General features: G+C 37.5%; 2 protein-coding genes across 3 annotated transcripts in view; one reads left to right on the top strand and one right to left on the bottom strand.

Annotated features, from left to right (window-relative positions):
• Positions 1-22,323, bottom strand: part of RUNX2 (RUNX family transcription factor 2) — a 218,038-nt gene that overhangs the window by 21,105 nt on the left and 174,610 nt on the right. For both annotated transcript variants that reach the window (XM_053602204.1, XM_053602203.1), the window contains one exon: positions 11,324-11,485. In XM_053602204.1, coding sequence (XP_053458179.1) covers positions 11,324-11,485 — 162 coding nt within the window. The remainder of the gene's footprint in view (positions 1-11,323; positions 11,486-22,323) is intronic.
• Positions 17,243-18,210, top strand: LOC128593863 (deoxyribonuclease TATDN1-like). Its single transcript, XM_053602210.1, has one exon. The coding sequence runs from the start codon at positions 17,243-17,245 to the stop codon at positions 18,128-18,130; it is 888 nt and encodes a 295-aa protein (XP_053458185.1). The 3' UTR covers positions 18,131-18,210.

Consider the following 22,323-nt stretch of genomic DNA (forward strand, 5'->3'; position numbering starts at 1 on the left):
TCTGGGCCATGGAAGAAATTTTTCCCTGATAAGACAAGTCAATTCGACACAATTTTATTGAAAAACTGCTATTACCTTGGTGTTGAAGTCAATCCTCCTTTGGGATGCATGTCCCAATTCAAATGTTTCAACCATTTGCTTAATTAAAGCAGTTATTTGAAATTTTATTAACCCTTCAAAGGGTACCAGTGACACCTACGAACTTGTAAGGTCAGAGTACAACTTCACCTTCCTGTCAGCCACCCAGAGGGTCAAACGCTGTTTTGTAATCTTTTAGGTCAATTCTCAACCATACCTTTAAGCCACACTGACAATGTGTGGTTATCCTACGGAATAGTTTGAGAGCTTACAGGATTGTTTTCTTTAATAATGACTACCGTTGACGCTATTATCGTACTTTTTCCTCTTTTCCATGCCTATTTTTATTTCCTTTGTAGTTTTTATCTAGAAAAAGATCTTCTTAATTATGTATGGATTTACTGTGACCACATAAATGGGTTTACTATTGATCTATCATGAATGATTGCCCTCCGTGGCACAGGTTAGAGTGTGTTCATAATAATATATTATTAATAGTATTATAATATTATTATAATAATATAACCATAATTATATTTGTTATTATTATTCCATTAACTATAGCATCGTTATTAATTACCACAGAGAGCTGAAGTGGTGACCACTTTGCATGGAGAAAGAGCAATGAACTTGAGATACAAAAACACTGGTCTTACAATGCTCGGCTGCATTCCTAGGTTGGTTAATCTAGGTCACGGTTTTCTGGGGAAAATACGACACCTTCCTACTTGAGAAATTCTTTGAGATATTTAGGAGTAATATTTTATTTTTATTTGCATGGCTTTCATGGAATTGGAAGTCACATAAAAAAATTTGAGACAGTCGAATCAAACAGGATCCTAAATTTGCCTCAGACCAAGTTACTTAACCCAATTTAATAATATATCCCCTCTTGTTTGCTTTTCATTAAAACAAAAAAGAAGTCTGAAAATGGCTTTGAACTGTTCTAAATCAAGTGTTGTCCACAAATGACTTGAACCATTCAAATTCAAGTGCTGTCATCTGTATTTTACCACATAGGATTTTAATTATAAAAAAAGTTTCTTACTTATTTAGTTACCTCTTTTTAAAGGTTTCCCTTATAACTATCTCTGCATTTTACAAATTAGGAGTCAGTTTAAAAATAATCATACAGTTTCTTTGTCCCTTTTCTACCAGCAGTGATCAATTAATATTTCCTGAGAAATCAATGCTCAAGTAAGTAATCAAGTAATATTAAGATGAAGACATTTCAATGGTCTTATTTTTCTTGAAAAAAGTATTACCTTGGCTAATATTTATTAATATCACAAGTAACAGACTTGTCGAGAATATTTACATACATAGTCATTACAAATATAGTAAGCAGGTATATACACGTATATGGGTACATATATGTTAAAGCACAGAGCTATCAGTGTTGTTTTATTTTATTAGAGAAATATTGACAAATTCCATTATACCCACATGCTGAGACCAAATTTATGTACATGATATATGAAATTAAGGTTAAGAGCAACTGTAATTAGTTTCATATAGAACCCCACTTCTATATCTATTAGCCAAGTAACACTACATCACATCTAATGGGTAGATATTCCTGCTAGATTCAAGTACTTTCCACAAACTACACATGCAGAGCATTAAAGTGGGAATTACACGGAGATAGAAAAGGTTTAGAAGGCCAGGCCCTGGGCCTAGGGGAGCTTTCAATATGGCTAGGGAAAGATAAGATCTTACATATTCCTCTTGCATCTTAAATATTATGAAGCCACACAATCAACATATGTAAATTTTTAAGTTGAAAATGTAATCGGTGCAGCAATTCAAAGTATAATCTAGACAGAATGAAAAATTTTTTTCTTTAGTTTACTAAGGGAAATGGCTTTAAGTTGATTATGGATGTAAATTAATATAGCAGAGGGGCAAAAGCGATCTCTTTTCACTAAACTCCTGAGCATTCTTTGCATATTTTGGCACCTACGTGGGTATCCTACATTGTATCACAGTGAAACAATGTCACATTTGCTTTTCATTGTCTCCGAAATGAGACTGAAAGCCTCATGAAGGCAGATACTATGTCTTCTATTTCTTTTTTATTCCTTGCCTGCCTAAGCACATTTTAGGTGTATCTCAAATATTTGCTCAGCTGATTTGAAATGAATTGAAGAAAAGTATCCCACATAGGCAGGAATGCAAGAGGCTACTAATACATCGATGGATGACATTGTCAAAATCTAAAACGTTCTAAACAGGCAGACATTATTACCTGAATTAAATAAAACAGGAATAATCATGAAGTAACATATTTGAATCTATAAAAACAGCTACAAAAGTGAAACATAGGAGAAATGCAGCTTGGCAAAAGTGACAGATATGAGAACATTGGTCAGTCACCAAAGAACAAAGACCACATCAGCCTGTACTAACAGAGCCGAAAGTGAAAGAGGAGTTCGGTTCTGGGTACCAGGCACTAACTAAGGGGGACACTGCTCAGAGCAGTAATATGACATGAAACCACATCATTCAGAAAGGCTTAACAAAGGGAAAGGAGGAGATAGGAAAAATTCAGCCTGAAGAAGGTAAGAATTCACAAGAAATGGTAGCTGTCAAAACCAGATCTTTTGCTTTGTTTTAGAGGAATAAATCTACTTCAGTTTACAAATCAGTTAATATAATTCCTATCATTTTCTCAGAGAAGACTTTGATGATTATTTGATAGCTATAATTAATGTCAGGCTCAAAATTAGAAATAAAAAATTCGATTTGTTCATTTGGTTTCAAGCTGGACTTAAAGTCTGTTTTGGCATTGTTACTAACTGTTAGCAAGTTCTGGAAACAGATGCATCTTGATATGTGTTCTAAATATGAAACACATTGCAAAAAGACTAGAGATAAAAATATATACTGCTTATGTACACTCTTAGCAAGCTATTTCCTGTCCTTATCAACAACAAAAGTTTCTCTTGTTTTGCCCTTTCTTTGTTGTTCCAGGTGAACAAAATCTTTTCTCCCTTTCTTCTTCTTTTTTTTTTCTTCTAAATGTCTATCTTCCTCTTCTTTTTCTATCTTCTTTCCCACTAATACAAGCCCCTACTATGTACCAAAAACTGTCCTAGGTTGTAAGGATTGAAGAATGTGTAAAACATAGTCACTGTCCTTGAGAAGCTGACCTTCTATAAAAGGATAACACATGCAATCAAATTATTATATTAAAGAAAGATGTATACACGTTGGAGATGTGTCCAAAGTTCATAGATGCAAATGGGTGTAGATGAGAGAGTGGTTCACTTTGAAAAAGTGCTGGCTGGGCAAGGAATGCCTGAGAAGGAGCAACAGGGCCCTGCCCACTGATGCAAAGAAGTGTGCTAGCATGGAAGTGGGAAACAGCACAGAAAATCTGAAGAATGCCAGGCATGTTTTAAGAGAAAAGAAGCACCCTTTACCCAGGAAAGTTGAATATTGTAGAAAACACCTAAAACAGTTACCTAAATGATTTGTTATTTTTAGTGAAGTCTGTTCTATATCTGAATTGATATTAATGACCACCTAAATGTAAATGTTCAAGAATCTATGGGGAAAACCAAGAAAAAAAAATTAATTAAAAACATGCACAAAAGATATGAAAAACCATTTGGTGACAATTGCTGTGATAAAAAAGTTCTTCCCCAAGAAAAAAATGTGAAATGTTTCCTAATAAGAAATATCAGTGGCAGGCAGGGCACAGTGGCTCACGCATGTAATTCTAGCACTTTGGGAAGCTGAGGCCAGTGAATTGCCTGAGCTCATGGGTTCGAGACCAGCCTGAGTGAGAGTGACACCTCGTCTCTAAAAATAGCCGGGTGTTGTGGCGGGCACCTGTAGTCCCAGCTACTTGGGAGGCTGAGGTAAGAGAATCATTTAAGCCCAAGAGTTTGAGGTTGCTATGAGCTATGATACCACAGCACTCTACCGAGGTCAACAAAGTGAGACTCTGTCTCAAAAAAAAAAAAAACTCAGTGGCAAAGTTAGTAACAAAATGAGAAAGGAAGGTAGTATTCCAGGTGAAGGGAAGGCATCTTTCATGTTTTAAAAAATATAATAGCATCTTTACAGTGGGATACTATTCAGTGATAAAACAAAATACATTATTAAGCCATGAAAAGATACAGAAGGATCTTACATGCATACTAAGTAAAAGAAGCCAGTCTGAAAAAAGCTATGTACTATACGATTCCAACTATAAGACATTCTGGAAAGGGAAAAACCATAAAGACAATGAAAGATCTGTGGTTGTCACAGAGTAGGAGTGGGGAGAAGAGAAACAGAGATGAGCAGGTTGTGTACAGAGGATTTTTAGGGCAGTGAAACTATTCTATATGATTCTGTAATGGTGGATACATGACATTATATATTTGGTAAAACCCATAGGACTGAGCAACACAAAGAATGAGTCCTAATGTAAACTACAGACTTTATTTAATAGCAATGTGTCAAATTGGTCCACCAATTATTACAAAGACCACACAAATGCAAGATGTAAATAACAGGAGAAAGTGAATGGTGGGGAAGGGGGGAATACAGAAATTCTCTGTACTTTCTACTCAATTTTTCTGTAAACCTAAACCTGTTCTAAAAAATAAAGTAATGATTTTAAGACATATACGTAATAGCACATTTCTACTCTTTTGAAGACAATGACGTGACTTAGTTTTTCCACTAGCATTTATCTGGTAAGGCAAAATTTCTTTATTAAAGGCCCTAAGGACACCAAATCCCTGAACAGATATCATCTTACTCCTGCAGAACCTCTGAGACATGTGGATAGGCAATTTCCAGTAATTCATTAACATGGGAATAATAAATTAACTGACATATTTGAAAACAGTAAAAAGACTCTTCAGTGACATTGAAACTAAAACTCCGGTTTCCTAAGCTAAATTAACCTCCACCCTCTTAGATTCCAGGGCACCAAAGAAGCCATTATATAATTAGAAAATTAATACTCTGAGTGAAAGGAGGTTCACACTCCCAAGTTTTCTTCTATGTAAAGAAGGATATTGCAGCAAACCTTTCAATAAAATTTATAACCATGTGTTTGCCATCCTTGCATAAGCACGATTCCTTTCATTACTAAATCTTTTCCCTATGTGTGGGTGATTGTACTTGTGTCAGAAATAAATACCCACAAAAACAAGTGACAAGAACCATGTATAAAATCAGAGGCAAATCATGTATATAGGTTTCATTCTGGGCTTTGGTACCTCAGTCTAGCTACAAATAACAGTAGTTAGTCATATACCTAAGCGTAGTCAACTTTGTGAGCTGGCCCAACTATCTCCAATTGATCTAGTAGGAATGGAAACCACTTCTTTGGGCCTCAACACCAGTAAATCAGAAGTTAGAGTAAACTGAGGCTCATATAAGATTAAAACACCATCTGCTTATGTCAAAAGATAACCTATTTTTAGGGAACGCAAAATGAGTTTCAACTTAATAGAATGCAAAAATAATCCAATGAGAGTTGATATAATAGGGAAGAATATTGAACATTCAATTGTTAACACAGGGTTTGCCTTTGTTTAGGGTCCATTAAATTTAATAACTTCCCTCCCTCTGTGGCTTTAAATAGAGAACTTCTTCAAAATAAGAGTGGCTCCTATTAAACTTAATTACTTGCCCATGGCTGCTATAGCAGAAGTTTGTCTACCAAACAGGTGGCTCTTAATAAAGGAATGGTCCTGCAGTAAAAAGTAGATGCTCTAGTGTTTTATTATGGTTGCTTTAACTTTCTGGTTTATTAGTATTAATTGCTGGAGTTTTTCTTTTTAACTTTTGTTAAGGCATTGGTCCCTCCTATGAGTTAAGAGCTGCTCTGCTAAAATAAATGTTCACATATACATGACACATTACTGAAGCTGCTGGTTTCGAGAACTGACATCTTAAAATGAACTATACCAAATACCACTGGGGTTGAAATTATAATCCTTCAGAAAGACCTTGAGTGATCAAATGGGGATTTTCTAGTGTAAAATACAGTAATACAAATTACTGTATTTTATCACTACAAAATCTAAAAATTCCTAGATTTTGTGGTAGTGATAAAATACAATAGAACCTTTGTAAGTTAACCACCCAAGTGACTATAACAAACTCATCAACATACAGAGGCGGTCAACATAAGGAACTAGGTCTACTATACTGATACGTAACTTGTGGTGCAAGTCCCATCTTTGAAAATTAGGTCAACTTAAGGAGGTGGTTAATGTAGGGAGGTGATCAACTATGGAGGTTCTACTGTAATTTTTATTTTATTAAAAAAATAATTTTAATTTTACTTAATAATTTTAATGTCTATTCTGCTCACCTTTGGAATGTTTTAGTTTAGCAAGCAAGAGTCGTAACAATCAAGACATCACCAATAGTCCTGTGCATTTGAGTGGAATTTTTTAATATTTAATTATTTGAAAGAAGAGATTCAATACTATTGCCTAAAAGAAAAATACAGAACCTTCAGAAAAATTACAGTTCTTAACTCTGTCCCATGTAAAAAAGTTTCATGAAGGCAGAGAAAAATCCTCCACACAACCTATAGTGGCCTCTCCCAGAGTAAATGAGGCAGCCAACATCTCGGACCCTTTCCTGTGAATCTCTATTAATAGAGATTCTAAGTCTAAAAGAACTCTAGAAAGCATTAGAAAGATCCATGGGCACATTGACCAAAATCACAGAAAGATGCCTATGTAAATCTCTTCCACCTCATGTAATACCAAAGAGTGGTGCAGACTTAGATTAATCTGAAATTAATCTAAGCTACTTTACTTAAATGGGTGGGTTAATGAGGAGTAATAGGCAGTGAAAAAAATCTGTGTGCATTCTCCTTTAGGATGCTAACAACAGCTCATACTCTGACCCAGAAGTCAAAGAATCAGACTCAATAAATAGCTGTGTGCCTTTCCATAGGAGAATAATTACATAAAATACACTTTGAAAGTCAGCAATTATTTACTTAAATAGTATTTTGTAATGAATTCCAGAAAAGTAATTCTAATCTTTGTGTCAAGCCTCCCAAGTGCTTTTGAACATCAAAAGCACCACAGATAGATAATATTACAATTATAAAGACATGCATTGGTTTGGGTTATGTAAAGTTTGCTGGTCCCCACCTTGCGACACCTTGCTCTTTAAAAGAGAAATAACTTTGGCTATCTCTGTACAGTGAATATTCTTTCAGGAGCATATAAAATGAAGTGAGATTTTGTATTAAATCATTTGGACGTGGAAGTGCAACTTAAAGACAGATGACTATGTAATAAGGTCATACCGGTAGGGATGAGGATGAAGTTCTACAGGGCTTCTGCAGTGTAACGTCACTAGACTGGTTTCAGGTAATCAATACTTGATTTTTTATAATTCAACTGAATATGATTCAAATTCTCTACAGTGAGGTCGACACTACTAGTCAATTACATGGCAATAACTTATTGTTCAGTATAAACCTATAACTGCTATTGTTGTTCTGTTATCATATTGGAGGCTACCCAAAGTTAGGAGATCATTATTTAAAAATAATAGCAAATTATTTAATCATTATTTAAAAATAATAGCAAATATTTGCACCTTTGAATTTTAAGACATCTAGTAATATATCTTTTTTAGTAGTAAAGTAAGAATCATAGGTAACATACATTTTATCATTTTATTTTATCTTATTTTGTTTATACCTTGCTTCCAAAAAACTTTTAAGGAAGACTATAGGAACTATATGATATAATATCATCCTCATTATTATAATTCATTAAGTTTTAGAATTGTAAAACTTTTAAAGCCAGGCTTTAAAAATTACTCAGAAAAAAGGATACCAATAAAGAAAGTTGTAAAATTGTATTACCTGAAGATCTTTAAATGAGTTAAATGATGGTCTTTCTTTGGAATGGTCTTTTAGAATGAAATGTAATTTCTTTAGGAACAGTTCTTTCTGAAGGATCTTTCTGGTTGCTGTTATTATTACAATCCCATGGAACAGAACATTATCATGCCTAGTTAACTCCACATTTTATTTCTATTTTCCAACATAAATGAGGAGTTATTTTTTCTTAATGCCTTTATTTTAAATATTCTGTGATGATTTTGTAAAGTAAATAATCCCCTTTAAAAGTTCAGGTTTTAATTTATTTGATTCATTTAAGCCAACACTTCCCTGCAAATTCCATATAGAAAATACAAATTTTATGAAACCATTTTAGCTTCATAACATTGGCTATAATCTATTTGGTACATACTATGTGTCAGGCCTATCCCAAGTACTTTATATAAGTATCTCACTTAACCTTTACAACCTTGGGTGATAAGTATTCTATCCCTATTTTACAAATAATAAAGCTAAGTTTCAGAAAAGAAAGAAGTTTGCCTGCTATGTGTTTGAGCTGGAATTCAAACCAGGATCTGAAGTTCCAGTCCTACTGTGTAAGCTAAACATTTTATTTTCTCACCCAAAATGCTATGAGAATAGTCAGTGTATCCCTTTAAATACAGAGAAGGAGAATTGATTTTTGTACACAGGAACATCAACTGTTCTGGAAAGTTTCTCAAAAAGTCACCAACCATAGGACTGCTTGGGGAGAGAGGTTAATATTTAGTTGTGCACGTTACATGGAAACAGCATTATCTGGCATGGAGCATGATGAAGACTAGAGGTGCAGGAATGAACTTAAGCCAAAAGATTTTATTATACCAAAAAATTAAAAAATTAAAAAGCCCTCACTCATAATAATTCTTACTTGTAAGAGCCTCTAGGTAATGGACCTTAGGGGTGGCTTTAAAGATTGAGTGGAATAATATTAAGATAGAAATCATGAAACTGGGTACCTGGGAACTTGTAAGATAGGCTCGTGCCTGAGAAAGTTCCCAGGAAGCAAAAATGATGCGCACTGCAGATGACTTGGTCCCCCAAGTCCACCAGGCACAGCTTGGGTGTACAGGCACAGCCCCACGCTCCAGAGCAAGGTCAGGTAAATCAGGGTTCCTCCAGTTCCCTGACCATTTGGGTCTAGTTGTTTCTTCCTGTTTCTCCGCTTGCTGACAAGAGGGATTTTCTGTTCTCTTTAATGTTTATACAGATCCTCCTACCCTGGCACCATGTTAGTTTACCAGTAACAACTCACAGAAATGTTTGGGTGGGAGGAAAAACTGGACTAAACTCAGTTTTAAACTAGTTTAAAGCAGAGGCTCCTTCCTACCTCTGGCCTTAGACCAATATATGACTGGATTCTTAACCGCTTTCAGCTCCTGCCTTCTTCTCTATGGAACAGAGAAGGTTGTGTCGTTTTATGAAAATGTTTGAAGTAATCCTTGGTAAACTGACTCAAAATAATCTGGCTGTTATGCGTCACACACATAAATGACAAACAATAATGACTACCAATTTATGCGGCATTTTTCCACTTTATTTTCAATGGCTTTCCTGGTGAATCCATATAGTGATATGCCTCAGTAAGAAAATGTGGTAGATAAGTGTCTTTAAGGCTTCAATCACTCCCTAAGGTTTTTCCCTCCAGGTACTGTTGGAGGAAAAATAGCAAAACCTGCTTCAGCCACAGAGGTTGAGCAGATGGAAGCCCCAGGGGACCCTAAACAGAAGCAAGTTTGCACAAGTCTGTTCTGTCAAAGTGTCATTTTGGCCCTATGTAAAACAAAACAGGCTCTCAGTATGAATTATAGAAGGAATACCCAAAACTAACTCAACACCATCAAACACTGTCCCTTTAAATCCACATCAGCCCTCGTGCCTTGTGCCTCCCCTGTGCCTTACTCATTCTTTCCTGTGTCTTTAACTGATGTTTGCCTAAAGGAGATGGTGACTGCAGCCAAGGGAAGTGACGATTCAAATTCTATACTCTCTAATTTCCCGATATATGCTATGTGATTCACAAACATAATAATAGCATTCATAAAGAAAAGTGGTAACATGGTTTTCCAAAGAACCTTGCCATTCTCCCTCCACCCCTCTTCTTTCCCTACTCACCCCCATGGAAGTCCATCTGCTGCAGAAAATGTGAAGGCACTAGGATCAGAGAGCCCTTTCCTGCTATTTGCTTGAGAAATAAAGCCTTCCCTCCTCCCAAGGTGAAAGAAATAAAGGAGTCTGAACTAATCAAAACCTGCAAGCCTGCTGGTGGAGCTTCAGCTTGTCAGTGATGCAACTCAGCGGAGTAAGTAACGGCTTCGAGCTTTGCAGAGAATGAGAGAGGGACAGAAACAAAGACAGAAACACAAAGAGAAAGAAAGACATTAACCTGGCCAGGAGTCAAACAGGTGGATGGGGCCCGAACGCTGATAAGAGTGCCTGGCAAACGTGGGACCCAACGGGGTGTATGCCTGTATGGATCTACATCTTTTCTATGGGGAGCAATGTTGCCATTCGCATGTCAGGGTGTACTGAAAGGTCTATTTTCTAATTCATGGGATTCGCATGATGAACAGAGGGCCTTTAACTTTTCTCTCCTTATCAGTCTGAAGTCTTTGCCAATGCTTTCTGGCTTTCTATGACAAATTCTCCATGGTAGAGAGGGGTGGCCGGGTCATTTATCACACACACTTCCACCATGAGCCACATATTTTTGTGGCACATTTGAAACAGTGGAATTGTGAGCACCAGGCTGCCGGGCTAAGAGTGACAGCAGCATGCTATGTTTCACAGAAAGACTGCCTCTGTCTTGAGCTGGCCATGCAGAGGCCACGCATTGCCTTTTACGTCTCTTTCAGGCCTCACTGCACTTCACATGACTAAGTTTCTGATAAAGATCCTAAGTTTGCAGGTGTTCTCCCTTGGAACTGGCTAGCTTAGACTCCTGGGATTTATAATCCTTCAAGAAGACAAGGAGGGCCACGCCATCAACGTATAATTTGGTTGACAGGCAGATGTTAGGAAAAGACAGAAACAAGCAGAGGAAGGTTGGGCATAAGACCCTCAGGAGAAGGCCTTGGTTATGAGACAATGCCCACCAAACAAGATACAATTCCGCAGGACACTAACTGGGTGGCATTGAATATCATCTTAAGAAAAGCATGCCATCTCTGGTGGATTTTTAGTCTCTTGGCCTAAAATCTAAAATGTTCAAGTGTTTGATAACCCCATCATTGAGAAGACCTGGTCTGCCGGCTGTCATACCCTTGCCCACATGCCTCTAATAGAGAGTTACTGTGAGCGTAGATAAGACAGGCTTGGCCCATCCCACTCCTCCTGACCCCTGCGTGGGGGCGGATTTAGTTAAAGCGTGGTGTTTACCTGAAATGCGCCTGGGCACGTCGGTGATGGCAGGAAGCCCAGTGCCCCGTGTAGAAGACAGTGGGGTGGTGGAGTGGATGGACGGGGATGTCATCTGGCTCAGGTAGGAAGGATAAGACTGGTCGTAGGACCATGGCGGGGAGGACTGTGCCTGCCTGGGGTCTGGGAAAAGAAGAAGAAAAATCTTTAGAATAACAACTCCTGCAGCCCAGAAATATGCAACCAAAACTTAGAAAAGATAAAGCAGTCGGAAAAAAAAAAGACTACATAAAGAATGATAATATATATTTCCTATAATCCCATCCTTTCAGCCCTAAACAGCATAAAGCTTTCTAGATGGCAATGAAAGCAACAAAACGGATCATAAATAAGGACTATTTCTCTCTTTTTCTTTTTCTCTCTCTGTCTCATATAAACATAAAAAAATCCAATGGTCATTTAGAAATATTTATGAAGTAGGATTATATTTCATTTATTTTTCTAAAATTCCTCCAATGTACATATGTTACTTAATTATGTAAAAGTTAGAAAATGTTTTGAACTAACTGGATTAAAGAACATGTAGAAATGCTGCATATCTAATTACTATTTTTCAGATACGCTTTTTGGTTTTAACATGAATGGTTTCCATGATGTCAGTACAGTGCCCTTTCCTTCCAGACAGGTCAATGGAATGGCACTTTCTAGCTCCAGGATTAAAGGAGTAGTGGCAGGGATGAGAACAGAGAGGGCAGCATGTAAGATAAATAGAATTTATGCTATTCTCATGCTAAAGCAAAGCCACAAAAATTATCTTAAGAAAAAGAAAACACTTAATTTCAAAGTCAGATATCAAAAAAAAGTCAGCTATCTTTAATAACTGAAAAACTTCATCACTATTTCATTTCAATGTTAAGCATAATTCTGACAGTAAGAAAATGACCCCAAACACAGAAATGTTTTTAGTCCTATTGGAATCTGTTTAAAAGATGGTACATGTTTAGAATTAGGCCTAGTATTACCCACAGTCACTATAATAATAAAAATAATGGGCAGCCAACTGGTTTGGGTTAATTGCTGGACAGTAACACTATCTTCTGACATATCTCAATGGACTTTTCTTGGAGGTGCAGACTCATGGCCAAGCAGATTTCTTAAAAGAGCTTCAGTCAGTGTAAGAAAATTTTCTGTGTGTTTCCAAGGCAAAAAAAAGTGTATTATTTCAAACTGTTTTGCTCTTATTTGAAGACTAATCAAATGGAGCCGAAAGGGAAAGTTTCTTAACACATATTTTATACTAATTTAAAATTTTTATGTTAATTTTAAAATTCTAATGGACTAGGCTGTTCACAGAATAGGTTGGTATATTATAATATGTATGGACTTTGGAACGTTCAGAAACATGTTATGTTCAAGTTCTGAGTCTTCTACTTTCTGTGTGATCTTAGTTTAATTACTCGTTATTCTGAGCCTCAGTCTCCTCATCTGTAAAAGGTGGGGAAGGGGGGACAATAATGTCTGAATCACAGGGATGTGAAAATCACATGAAAAAAGAGAAGTCTTGCATGGAAGATACCCAGTAAATATGAATTCTTATCCTTTTTACAAAAAAAGTCTTGTTGGCATAGGTCTGTTGACTATACTTTTGGAGTTTATACATTTGGAATAGGTTTAAAATTATCCCATCACTTATTACCCTTTGAAAATACAAAAAGCTTAATTTTCAAAGACTATTAATATATTTGAGCAGTCAAGTCAGGTTTATCTCCAAAAATAAAAACAAGTATAATAAGATACAGGTTTTTTTTGAGATAGTTCCACCATTAAAGCCCTTCGGTTATTCCATACAAAGCAATTTGGTTCAGCTATTTCTTGTTTATTTATTCAATTCAGAAACAATTTATTTAAAGACTGTGTAAATAGGACATACTTCCTTGAGCTGAAATAATTAACTACATCTGGGTATTTATCGGATGTTTACTGACATCAACAAATACATAGAATAATGTCATCCAATTCAATTTTAAGGAACCTTTGCCTGAATTTGAAATTTCAGTAAACGTGTAGTACTGTAGCAGTTAACATAAACTTTTCCTTCAGAAACCTAAAGGATACTTGATCATTAAAGTAAAGGAGTTTTGTGCTTTAAAACTTTCAAGGCTAAGATTGTATAGATTGGCAACATTTCAAATCCAAGTGACTGGTCCTTGTTATGTATCTGATATTGACATACTTCCTTGCCTTACACCACTAATGTAATTCACGATTCAGAGAAATGGTAAATGATCTTCAGATGGAAAAAGATTCATTCCTTACAGCACAGAAGAGCAATTTCATAAAAGCAAGGCCTTTCTCAAGTAGTATTTTCAATAAACAAAAAAGACAAGAACCAAATAGCTAAATAAATCGGGCACACAGAACTCAAATTTGAGCTCGAATTCTCATCTAACTTTACCAGAAAACTTCCTGATCAAGTAGTTTAACCTGTATGTCCGTTTCTCAACTGAACATGTCATATAGGGCCCCTTAGCTAAAAACAGGAGAAAATACAAGGAAATGTGAAGAATGACTATAAGAAATTAGGGTACGTAACTTGGATGTAAGATACAGCTAGTAATCCTTGTGCTGAGAGGCAGTATGGTGGGAAACAAATACGCTTTCCAATGAGAGGATCTCAGCTGAAGATGCAGCTTTGCTATTTATAAGCTGTATGTTCTCATCTGGGTTAACTCTCTGAATCTCAGTTTCCTCATCCGGAAAAATGAGGCAGCATAATATGGTAAAGTGAATACAGCATAGTGGTCATCCATACTGGCTAGGCAGACAAACGTAGGCTTGAATTATAGCTTCCTACTGTGCTTAGCAAATCGTTTAAACTTTTGGGCCTTAGTGGCTCATCTGTAAAATAAGAATAATACTTATTACGGTTTCTGCGACTATTATATGAATCATCTGCTAAGGTATCTGGCACTCTTAGTACATACTAAGTACATAATAAAATGTATGTGTTATCTGTAAAATGAGGACAATAATAACTACTCTTGTATTTGTTTGGAAAATTAGATGAGATAATTTAAGTAACAGTATTTTGGGAAAGTACTATGTTAAAACTATTTTTATTCTCTTTAGGAGCTAACATGGTCAAGGCCGTGCTATATGACCTGGACATGTTTCTTATTTAATTGGCTTCTCTGTAAAATGGGGACAATAATATATCTCAAACAGTTGGATCCACAGAGTAAAGATAAAATAATCTATAGTGAATGGAAAATCATCAACATCATTATTTTAAGAAAATCTGACTCTACACCGTCTAGGGTAGCTGGGTTTGTCTTGTGCTATTCATGAAGAATTCTAAGATCAGGAGCCGCAAAATTAAGTATAATGCCTGGTACATGAGCAGAACTCAAACTATAGAAGGAACCTGCTAGGGTGGCTGAAATGATTAATGGAATATTAAAATGAAATGTTCATTATTTATTCTCTAATTTCCCCTTAGGCTATCAAAGAGGTTCATGTCGTGAGGTTTTAGGTTTTACATAAACTTCCTGACTACCAGAATATATACTAGAACAGTCTATTAATGGATAGTTTTGCTTTTAGTGAAATCTTTCCTAAAGACATCCAAATTTAGGAAAAATAACTTCTCACTATTCCTACAGGTGAGAAGACCTTTCTTTGTTTCTGTCTCTTAGAGGACAGGCTACAGCCCAGCCTATCTCTTTCAAAGCCCCTATCCCAGAGTCTTTGACAATGACTTACTTAAGGAGAGTTATTAAAAAAAAAAATAGATTTTGTGTAATTTTAAAAAGAGGGTAATAACCTGGAAAAAAAAAGCAATGCTCTCCAAACACTCCCATGCCTTCTCTAATACCTGTGGATGAATTATCAATTCCAGTTCTACCATTTCTGGACTGTGTGATTGGACAACTTACAAAACATATCTAAGACTCCAGCTTCCTCATTTGTAAAATGGGGGTAAATAAGATAACTCCTTTGTAAAGTTGTTATGAAGATCAAATGAGATAATGTAACAAAGAGCTTGACATGAAAAAAAAAAACAATAAATGTTTGTCGGAGTTTAAACTGCTACCTTTACTGAGCCTTCATTCTGTATTTGCTCCCAGCCCCTAACCTCTTATTCTAGCAGAGGACAACTTTTAGACAGATTCCTGTAGGTGCACAAATTTAGAGAATATGTAGCTGTGTTAGTTATGTCAATACCCTTTTATAATCATTTTACCTTAATCATATTCCCGTTTAGTCTTGGTTTCTTCCCAGATGGAGAAACTTAATCTTGTTAGTGTATTTCAAGCACTGTACACTAACATTTTTAATCTTTTAGTAGGAAAAAAGATTGTAAAATTTCTTGACTTCCTAAATGTTCAATCACCAAGAAAATATAACCCTATCATAAATATATGATTATAAAATATTTGCTTTTTTATGGACAATTATTTATGCTTACAGTAGAGAAAAGTCACCTTAACCTGATCTCATAAACTATTTCTGAACTCAACTTCCTGAAGAAACCTGAAACTTCTGAGATTCACTTTTAAATTGGATGAGTCAGAGCAGGTGACAGATGTTTTTAGGCATCACCAGTCAATCTTAAAGTTACTAACAGAGAAGATTCAGGGCCTAGCTCTGAAAAACCTATTATTTAACTATTAACAAACAAGAAACTGTCTTCATTTCAATCGTGGGTCTCACAGAACAAGTATGATCCGTCCTGTCACTCTGCCCCATCCAGAGTTATACTAAATGGGTTGTCTTTTCAAATCTGCAGAAACATGTAGGGAAGTACCAGGCCGTACAACTCCAACATAAATAATATCCTTAACTTTAATGTCTCAGAAGACAGAGGTGCTGATCATGGCCTTAACATTACATCCCGAGTGACCTACAAGCACCTACAAATTTTCAGAGGCTAATTCAATGCCATTTCACAGCATTGTTCAACTTTAAATATTTATATCGTGTTTTAAAAACTGAAATTCCACCTAATAGCTAGATTTGGTCCACTCTCCCAAAGGAAACCATGATTTTCTGGAAGAGCAAACTGTATAAAAATGTCATACACCAATCTTCAGATTAATCTTATTTTTATTACTGTATCACTATATTACTCTATTATGGAAATTCAAAGTATTGACATGGGTTTTGGTATAGATATTGACAGCTTAAAAACAAAACCTTCAGCATTGGGTTTTTATATACACACACTCTTTTGTGCTTGAAAAATCTGAAATATGAAATATTGCAAAAGTGTATTTAAATATTACTCCACCCCTATTTCTCCACAAACTTCTCTCCTGCCCCCTAAAATAGGTTGTAGCAGTGGTTCTCAACCTTCCTAATGCCGGAATGTATTTGCATCATTACAAAGGGGTCATGACCCACAGGTTAAGAACTGCTGTGACATAGAGGGAAGTGATAATCAGATGGGACCTGTAACAGCTTGAAAGAGAAAATCAGGTTTTCCCTATATAATGGGCCTGCTGTACCAATAGCGAGGATGCGATTAATCAAAGTGCTTAAATGAAAGATGAGAAAGTTGCAGAGGACCTAGGTTGCTCCTGGAGCCCCTGAAGACAAAACCAGTGAGAACATAGTCCCCAGTTCTGTGAAAGCATATTAAGCACTACCACCAGGGGCGGCACCCGTAGCTCAGTGGGTAGGGTGCCGGCTACATACACCGAGGCTGGCGGGTTCAAACCTGGCCCGGGCCAGCTAAAACAACAATGACAAGTGCAACAACAACAACAACAAAATAGCCGGGCGCTGTGGTGGGCACCTGTAGTCCCAGCTATTTGGGAGACTGAGGCAAAAGAATCACTTAAGCCCAAAAGTTTGAGGTTGCCCTGAGCTGTGACGCCACTGAACTCTACTGAGGGTGACATAGTGAGACTCTGTCTCAAGAAAAAAAAAAGGGGGGTCATGACTCGCTTCAAGTTTATCGATATCAACTTGACAGATCCTATGTTCAGAGGAATTTATAGGGAGGTTCAAAAGCATCCAGATGACTTACAGGATGTAATAGGGAGAGCTGTCCAGATTGGCGTTAAAAAGTTTATGATTACTGGTGGAAGTCTACAAGACAGTAAAGATGCACTGCATTTGGCACAGACAAATGATATGTTTTTCAGTACAGTTGGATGTCATCCTACAATATGTGGTGAATTTGAAAAGAATAACCCTGATCTTTACTTAATGGAATTGCTAAATCTTGCTGAAAACAATAAAGGGAAAGTTGTGGCAATAGGAGAATGTGGACTTGATTTTGACCGACTACAGTTTTGTCCCAAAGATACTCAGCTCAAATACTTTGAAAAACAGTTTGAACTGTCAGAACAAACAAAATTACCAATGTTTCTTCATTGTCGAAACTCACATGCTGAATTTTTGGACATAATGAAAAGAAACAGAGATCGGTGTGTAGGGGGAGTGGTACATTCATTTGATGGCACCAAGGAAGCAGCAGCAGCTTTGATTGACTTGGATCTTTATATAGGGTTTAACGGTTGTTCTTTGAAAACTGAGGCTAATTCGGAAGTTTTGAAGTCAATACCTAGTGAAAAATTAATGATTGAGACAGATGCACCTTGGTGTAGTGTCAAAAGTACACATGCTGGATCAAAATATGTAAAAACTTCGTTTCCTACCAAAAAGAAATGGGAAAATGGGCACTGTTTAAAAGACAGAAATGAGCCATGCCATATAATTCAAATACTGGAGATAATGTCAACAGTAAAAGATGAGGATCCACTGGAATTAGCCAATACACTATATAACAACACTATTAAAGTATTTTTTCCTGGTATTTAATTGGCACGTGTCTCCCATTTTCTATCATGTATGTAAAATTTCATGGTAAAAGTTGATAGTTTCAATAAAGAAATTCTCTGGAAAAAAAAGAAAAAAGAAAAAAAAAAAGGAACTACCACCAGGTATATAAAGTAAGGGTGTTTATTGGACCCCCTCAGATATCCAATTGCAGATTACAGAAAAACTTCTTCTCCAGAAGAAATCATGGTTTCCTCTGTGAGAATAGACCAAATCTAGCTATTCAGAGTTTGAGTTAAATTCCCTCTGTTTTATCTGAGGTGGAAGCCATTGAAAGACATAAAGAAACAATCATTTAGCATAAGGAATCCCTGCAGCATTTGTTTCAACTGAGGCAAAGTCTGTCACAAGCATGAACTTGTCCTTTCAAAAAAAATTCCAAAGACAGAAATGAAGCATGGAGCACCAATGTCAGAATCGATTTTATAAGTTCTCCTCTTAAGGTGGTGTTCCTTTAGCTTAGACTTCTTGGAAAGTGGTTGCATCTGCTTTCCATTCTATAAACCACAAAACATAAAAGTACAGAAGGCAAAACTGTATCCCGGGGGTGCTCAAAAATGCTAATTGGGAGAGGGGTGGTTCATATGTCTCAAGCTGTCTTTCATCAGGCAAAAATGGAGACAACCATTTATGTAAACCTGTGGCTATAAGGAAAGCAAACTGTCTTCTCTGAGCCCGACGAGTGCTTCTAAAGTTCAGTCATTCATATGGAGAAGAAAGAGAGTGAGGGAGTACTTCCTAAATTGATATGTAAATAAGTCACGGGCCTTTAGAGTCTCCATATTTTGAAATAACTGAAAAGCCAAATTTCATATCTGCATAATTGGACTCTAAACACCCGGGGTCACAATAAGAGATAAAGAGCAGGACAGACAGAAGTTTTAAAAAGCACCCTGGGAAAATGAATTGACTCTAGGAAAACATGTTGAATTCTTTTCTGAATAGGTTCGAGTGGGGGAAAGCAGAGCAGGCAGAGAGCCTTATAAAAGCCCAGTAAGAAAGTATGTGTGGAAACTCAGTAGCTGCTATTTGCAAGCCTCCTTTTGTAAACACTTTGGTTAAACATGTGTGGGTGTGAAGAAGGATCTGCTTTCCTAAGACTCTCTCACAACAAGGCACACCATGGACATGGTGCTGAACTTCACGCAGAGATGGGAGGAAACAAGTCAACAGGAGCAAAGCCCAAAGCAGCACACAAAAGGCTTCTTCCTGTTTGTGCTGCCAGCAGGCTTCTGTGTAACCTGACACCAGGACAGCCAGCGATTCTGCCGCGGCGCAGTGTGTCTACAGGGAGTACCTGCTGTATTCTGAGGGTAGAGTGCAATGAGAGACCCCCACATCCTGCCCCTGTCCTCCACCCATTTTTCTCTAATCTGTCCTCAAAACAAGGCTGTGTAAACCTCAAACATTTCTTGAGAACACTGAGGTATTTCAGATGAAGCAGATATAGAGTCTACTAGTTTAGAACCTGTTAATTCCTACCAGGGTCAAATATACTCAATGATCTTAACACAGAGGGGCCGAGTCATCATTTCCGATCTGAGACCATTTCTGTCGTATTACTGTCATTCACAATTTAAATATATTTACTGTCACATACACATTTGGACATACAGAGATTTCCATTTCAAAACAATTTACACTAAACACTAAATGTTAAATTTTACGTCTTTTCTAATACTCCTTTTAGCTAGACAGGATTTTTAGAATGAGATTTCCCCCACTCACTTCTGGTTCTTTTGCCTAATAGGAAACAGCCTCAAAACAGTCTCCTCCAAACATAGGAAGAGTGGGGACTGGAGCCTTTGGCATTAACTGTGCAATCATGGACCAATAATTTACCTTCTCTGACTCTCACTGCTTTCACCTGTAAAATGACAATGGATAAAGTTATCTCTAAGATGTTTCCTTGCTATGAAATGCTAAGATTCTAACCACTCAGAAAAGTGACCTCCCTACCCTCGCTTCTTTCTGGAGACAGTAGTTGCAATAGCAATTGTGAAGCCCGTGCACAGCTGACTGAGATCAGCCACCACTGGTAGCTGACAGGAGCTAAAACACATTGACATCTCCCATCATCGAGTGTTTAGCGTTTGGCTCATGGTAGCAAAGATACAAGAGCAAGATTCAGACACCCTTGTTGTCCCTACCAGGAGCCTTCTCCAACTGACCAAGGTGGCTGCAAGAATCGTCTGGCAGGAGACTGAACCAAGTGTTTGAGAGAACTTTAATCTGAAATTTGAGGGGAAAAAACAGCAAACTATTTGGATAAAACTGGATGCTACCATAGGGTACGCCAGGCATGACAATAGATTAGGTTACAGTACAAACAACAGAAGAGGAGGGGATTAGTAAATCTTAGGTGACAACAGCAGGGAAGAAAATGAGAAATAATATGTACAGCCTAAGATAGCATATCCTATAACATAATGTTAAAAGAAAAACAAGACAGGTGATGAGAAGTGCCTCTTAAGTATCACCAACTTTTGGCTGGATGATTTCTTGTTTTTAAAAAAAGCCTAAGAGAAGAAGCCAAAGGCTATATCATACGGCACACCTAATCTGGTCTCAGCCTCGGCATATCCTGGACCTCTATGGTAAAGTCAGAAGAGGGAAGGAAAGAAGATACAAACAGCCACAAAACTTGAAGATATTACAAGGGAAGTGAGCCTTAGTTCAAATCATAGTAGTGAAGTGGGTATAGTTAATTCAGGTAGGCTGTTGTCAACGTCCACAGGCTATTGCAGAAGGTCCCCAGACACGGTGATGCCTGTCAGAGGGAAAGTGATATCCATGGTCCTAGGAATTGTCCTCCCAGATATTTATTCATCCATTCAAAAACTACTTATTGAGAGCATACTCTGGTATGCTGCTAGTCGCTGGGGATATTAATGATGAATAAAAATAGACCTAGTCCCTGCTGTCATGGAGTTTAAAGTTGGGTAGGAGAGACTGACATTAATCAAATAATCACGTAACTGTGACAAGTGCTAAAAAAAGGATGCCCATGCACCAAAAGAACATACAGTGGGGAACTCTAACCACACCTGGGCATTGAGAAGCCTTCTCTAAGGCAGTGATGACTAAGCCAAGACCTGACTAGTGCTTGCTATCAGAAGATGAGTGGGGGTTGGAGGTTGGGGCATGGTTAAGAGGATTTTAGGCTCCTAGGAAAAAGGTGATATCATTGTTGGAGAACCTGACAGAAACCAGGGTGTCAAGAGCACCGACAAAAGATTCAAAAGTGTGTGAGATGAGATTGGAGAGCAGGTGGAGAGAAGCCAGGCTCTGCAGAACCTGCTGGGCTGTGCAGAAGGGCACCTTAGAAGGTGTTTAAAAATGGGATGACATAATCAGATATGCATTTTAAAAACCTGTGGCTCAGTCGGTAAGGCCCCGGCCCCATATACCGAGGGTGGTGGGTTCAAACCCGGCCCCGGCTGAACTGCAACCAAAAAATAGCCAGGCATTGTGGCAGGCCCCTGTAGTCCCAGGTACTCGGGAGGCTGAGGCAAGAGAATCGCTTAAACCCAGGAGTTGGAGGTTGCTGTGAGCTGTATGATGCCATGGCACTCTACCAAGGGCCATAAAGTGAAACTCTGTCTCCACAAAAAAAAAAAAAAAAACAAACACCATCTCCCTCAGTTAGGATCATAAAAGAAACAGGGTGGAGGTCCAGTCTAGGACCAGGCACAAAGGGAAGGGTATGTAGGGAAAACAGCAGCTGGAATGGACACGAGGGTGGAGTACAGGGGCTGCACTCAGGCTTAGGGCACTTAGCTACCTCCACACATCATATGACTATGGAGGCGAGCCCCTGAGATGCCCCCAGGTGGGATCAAGATCGGCTCTGGGATAGGCCAGGTGGGCCTGGGGTAATGGGCCTGCAGCTGTGGGAGATTTGGACCAGGTCCACTCATACCTTCTGATTCAAGAATAGAACCTGGGCATCTGTACATTTAATGAGCTCCCCAGGTGATGCTAATGTGTGCCAAAGTTTGAGAACAATGGGTATAAGTTTCATTAATGAGAGGAAAATTACCAGACACTATTTTGGTTTAATCTTCCCTATCTAGAAGAACGATCTTAAATGAAAAGATTAGAATAAACATGCATAAGAGGAAATGAAGGCTCAAGAGGAGATAAGAAGGAATTGTCTCCCTTAGACAAATTCA

This window comes from Nycticebus coucang, chromosome 9 (assembly GCF_027406575.1).
Source record: "Nycticebus coucang isolate mNycCou1 chromosome 9, mNycCou1.pri, whole genome shotgun sequence".
Classification (NCBI taxonomy): domain Eukaryota; kingdom Metazoa; phylum Chordata; class Mammalia; order Primates; family Lorisidae; genus Nycticebus; species Nycticebus coucang.

Excerpts from the sequence above, each read along its gene's own strand:
- LOC128593863 (XM_053602210.1), top strand. The coding sequence starts at position 17,243 with ATGACTCGCTTCAAGTTTATCGATATCAACTTGACAGATCCTATGTTC.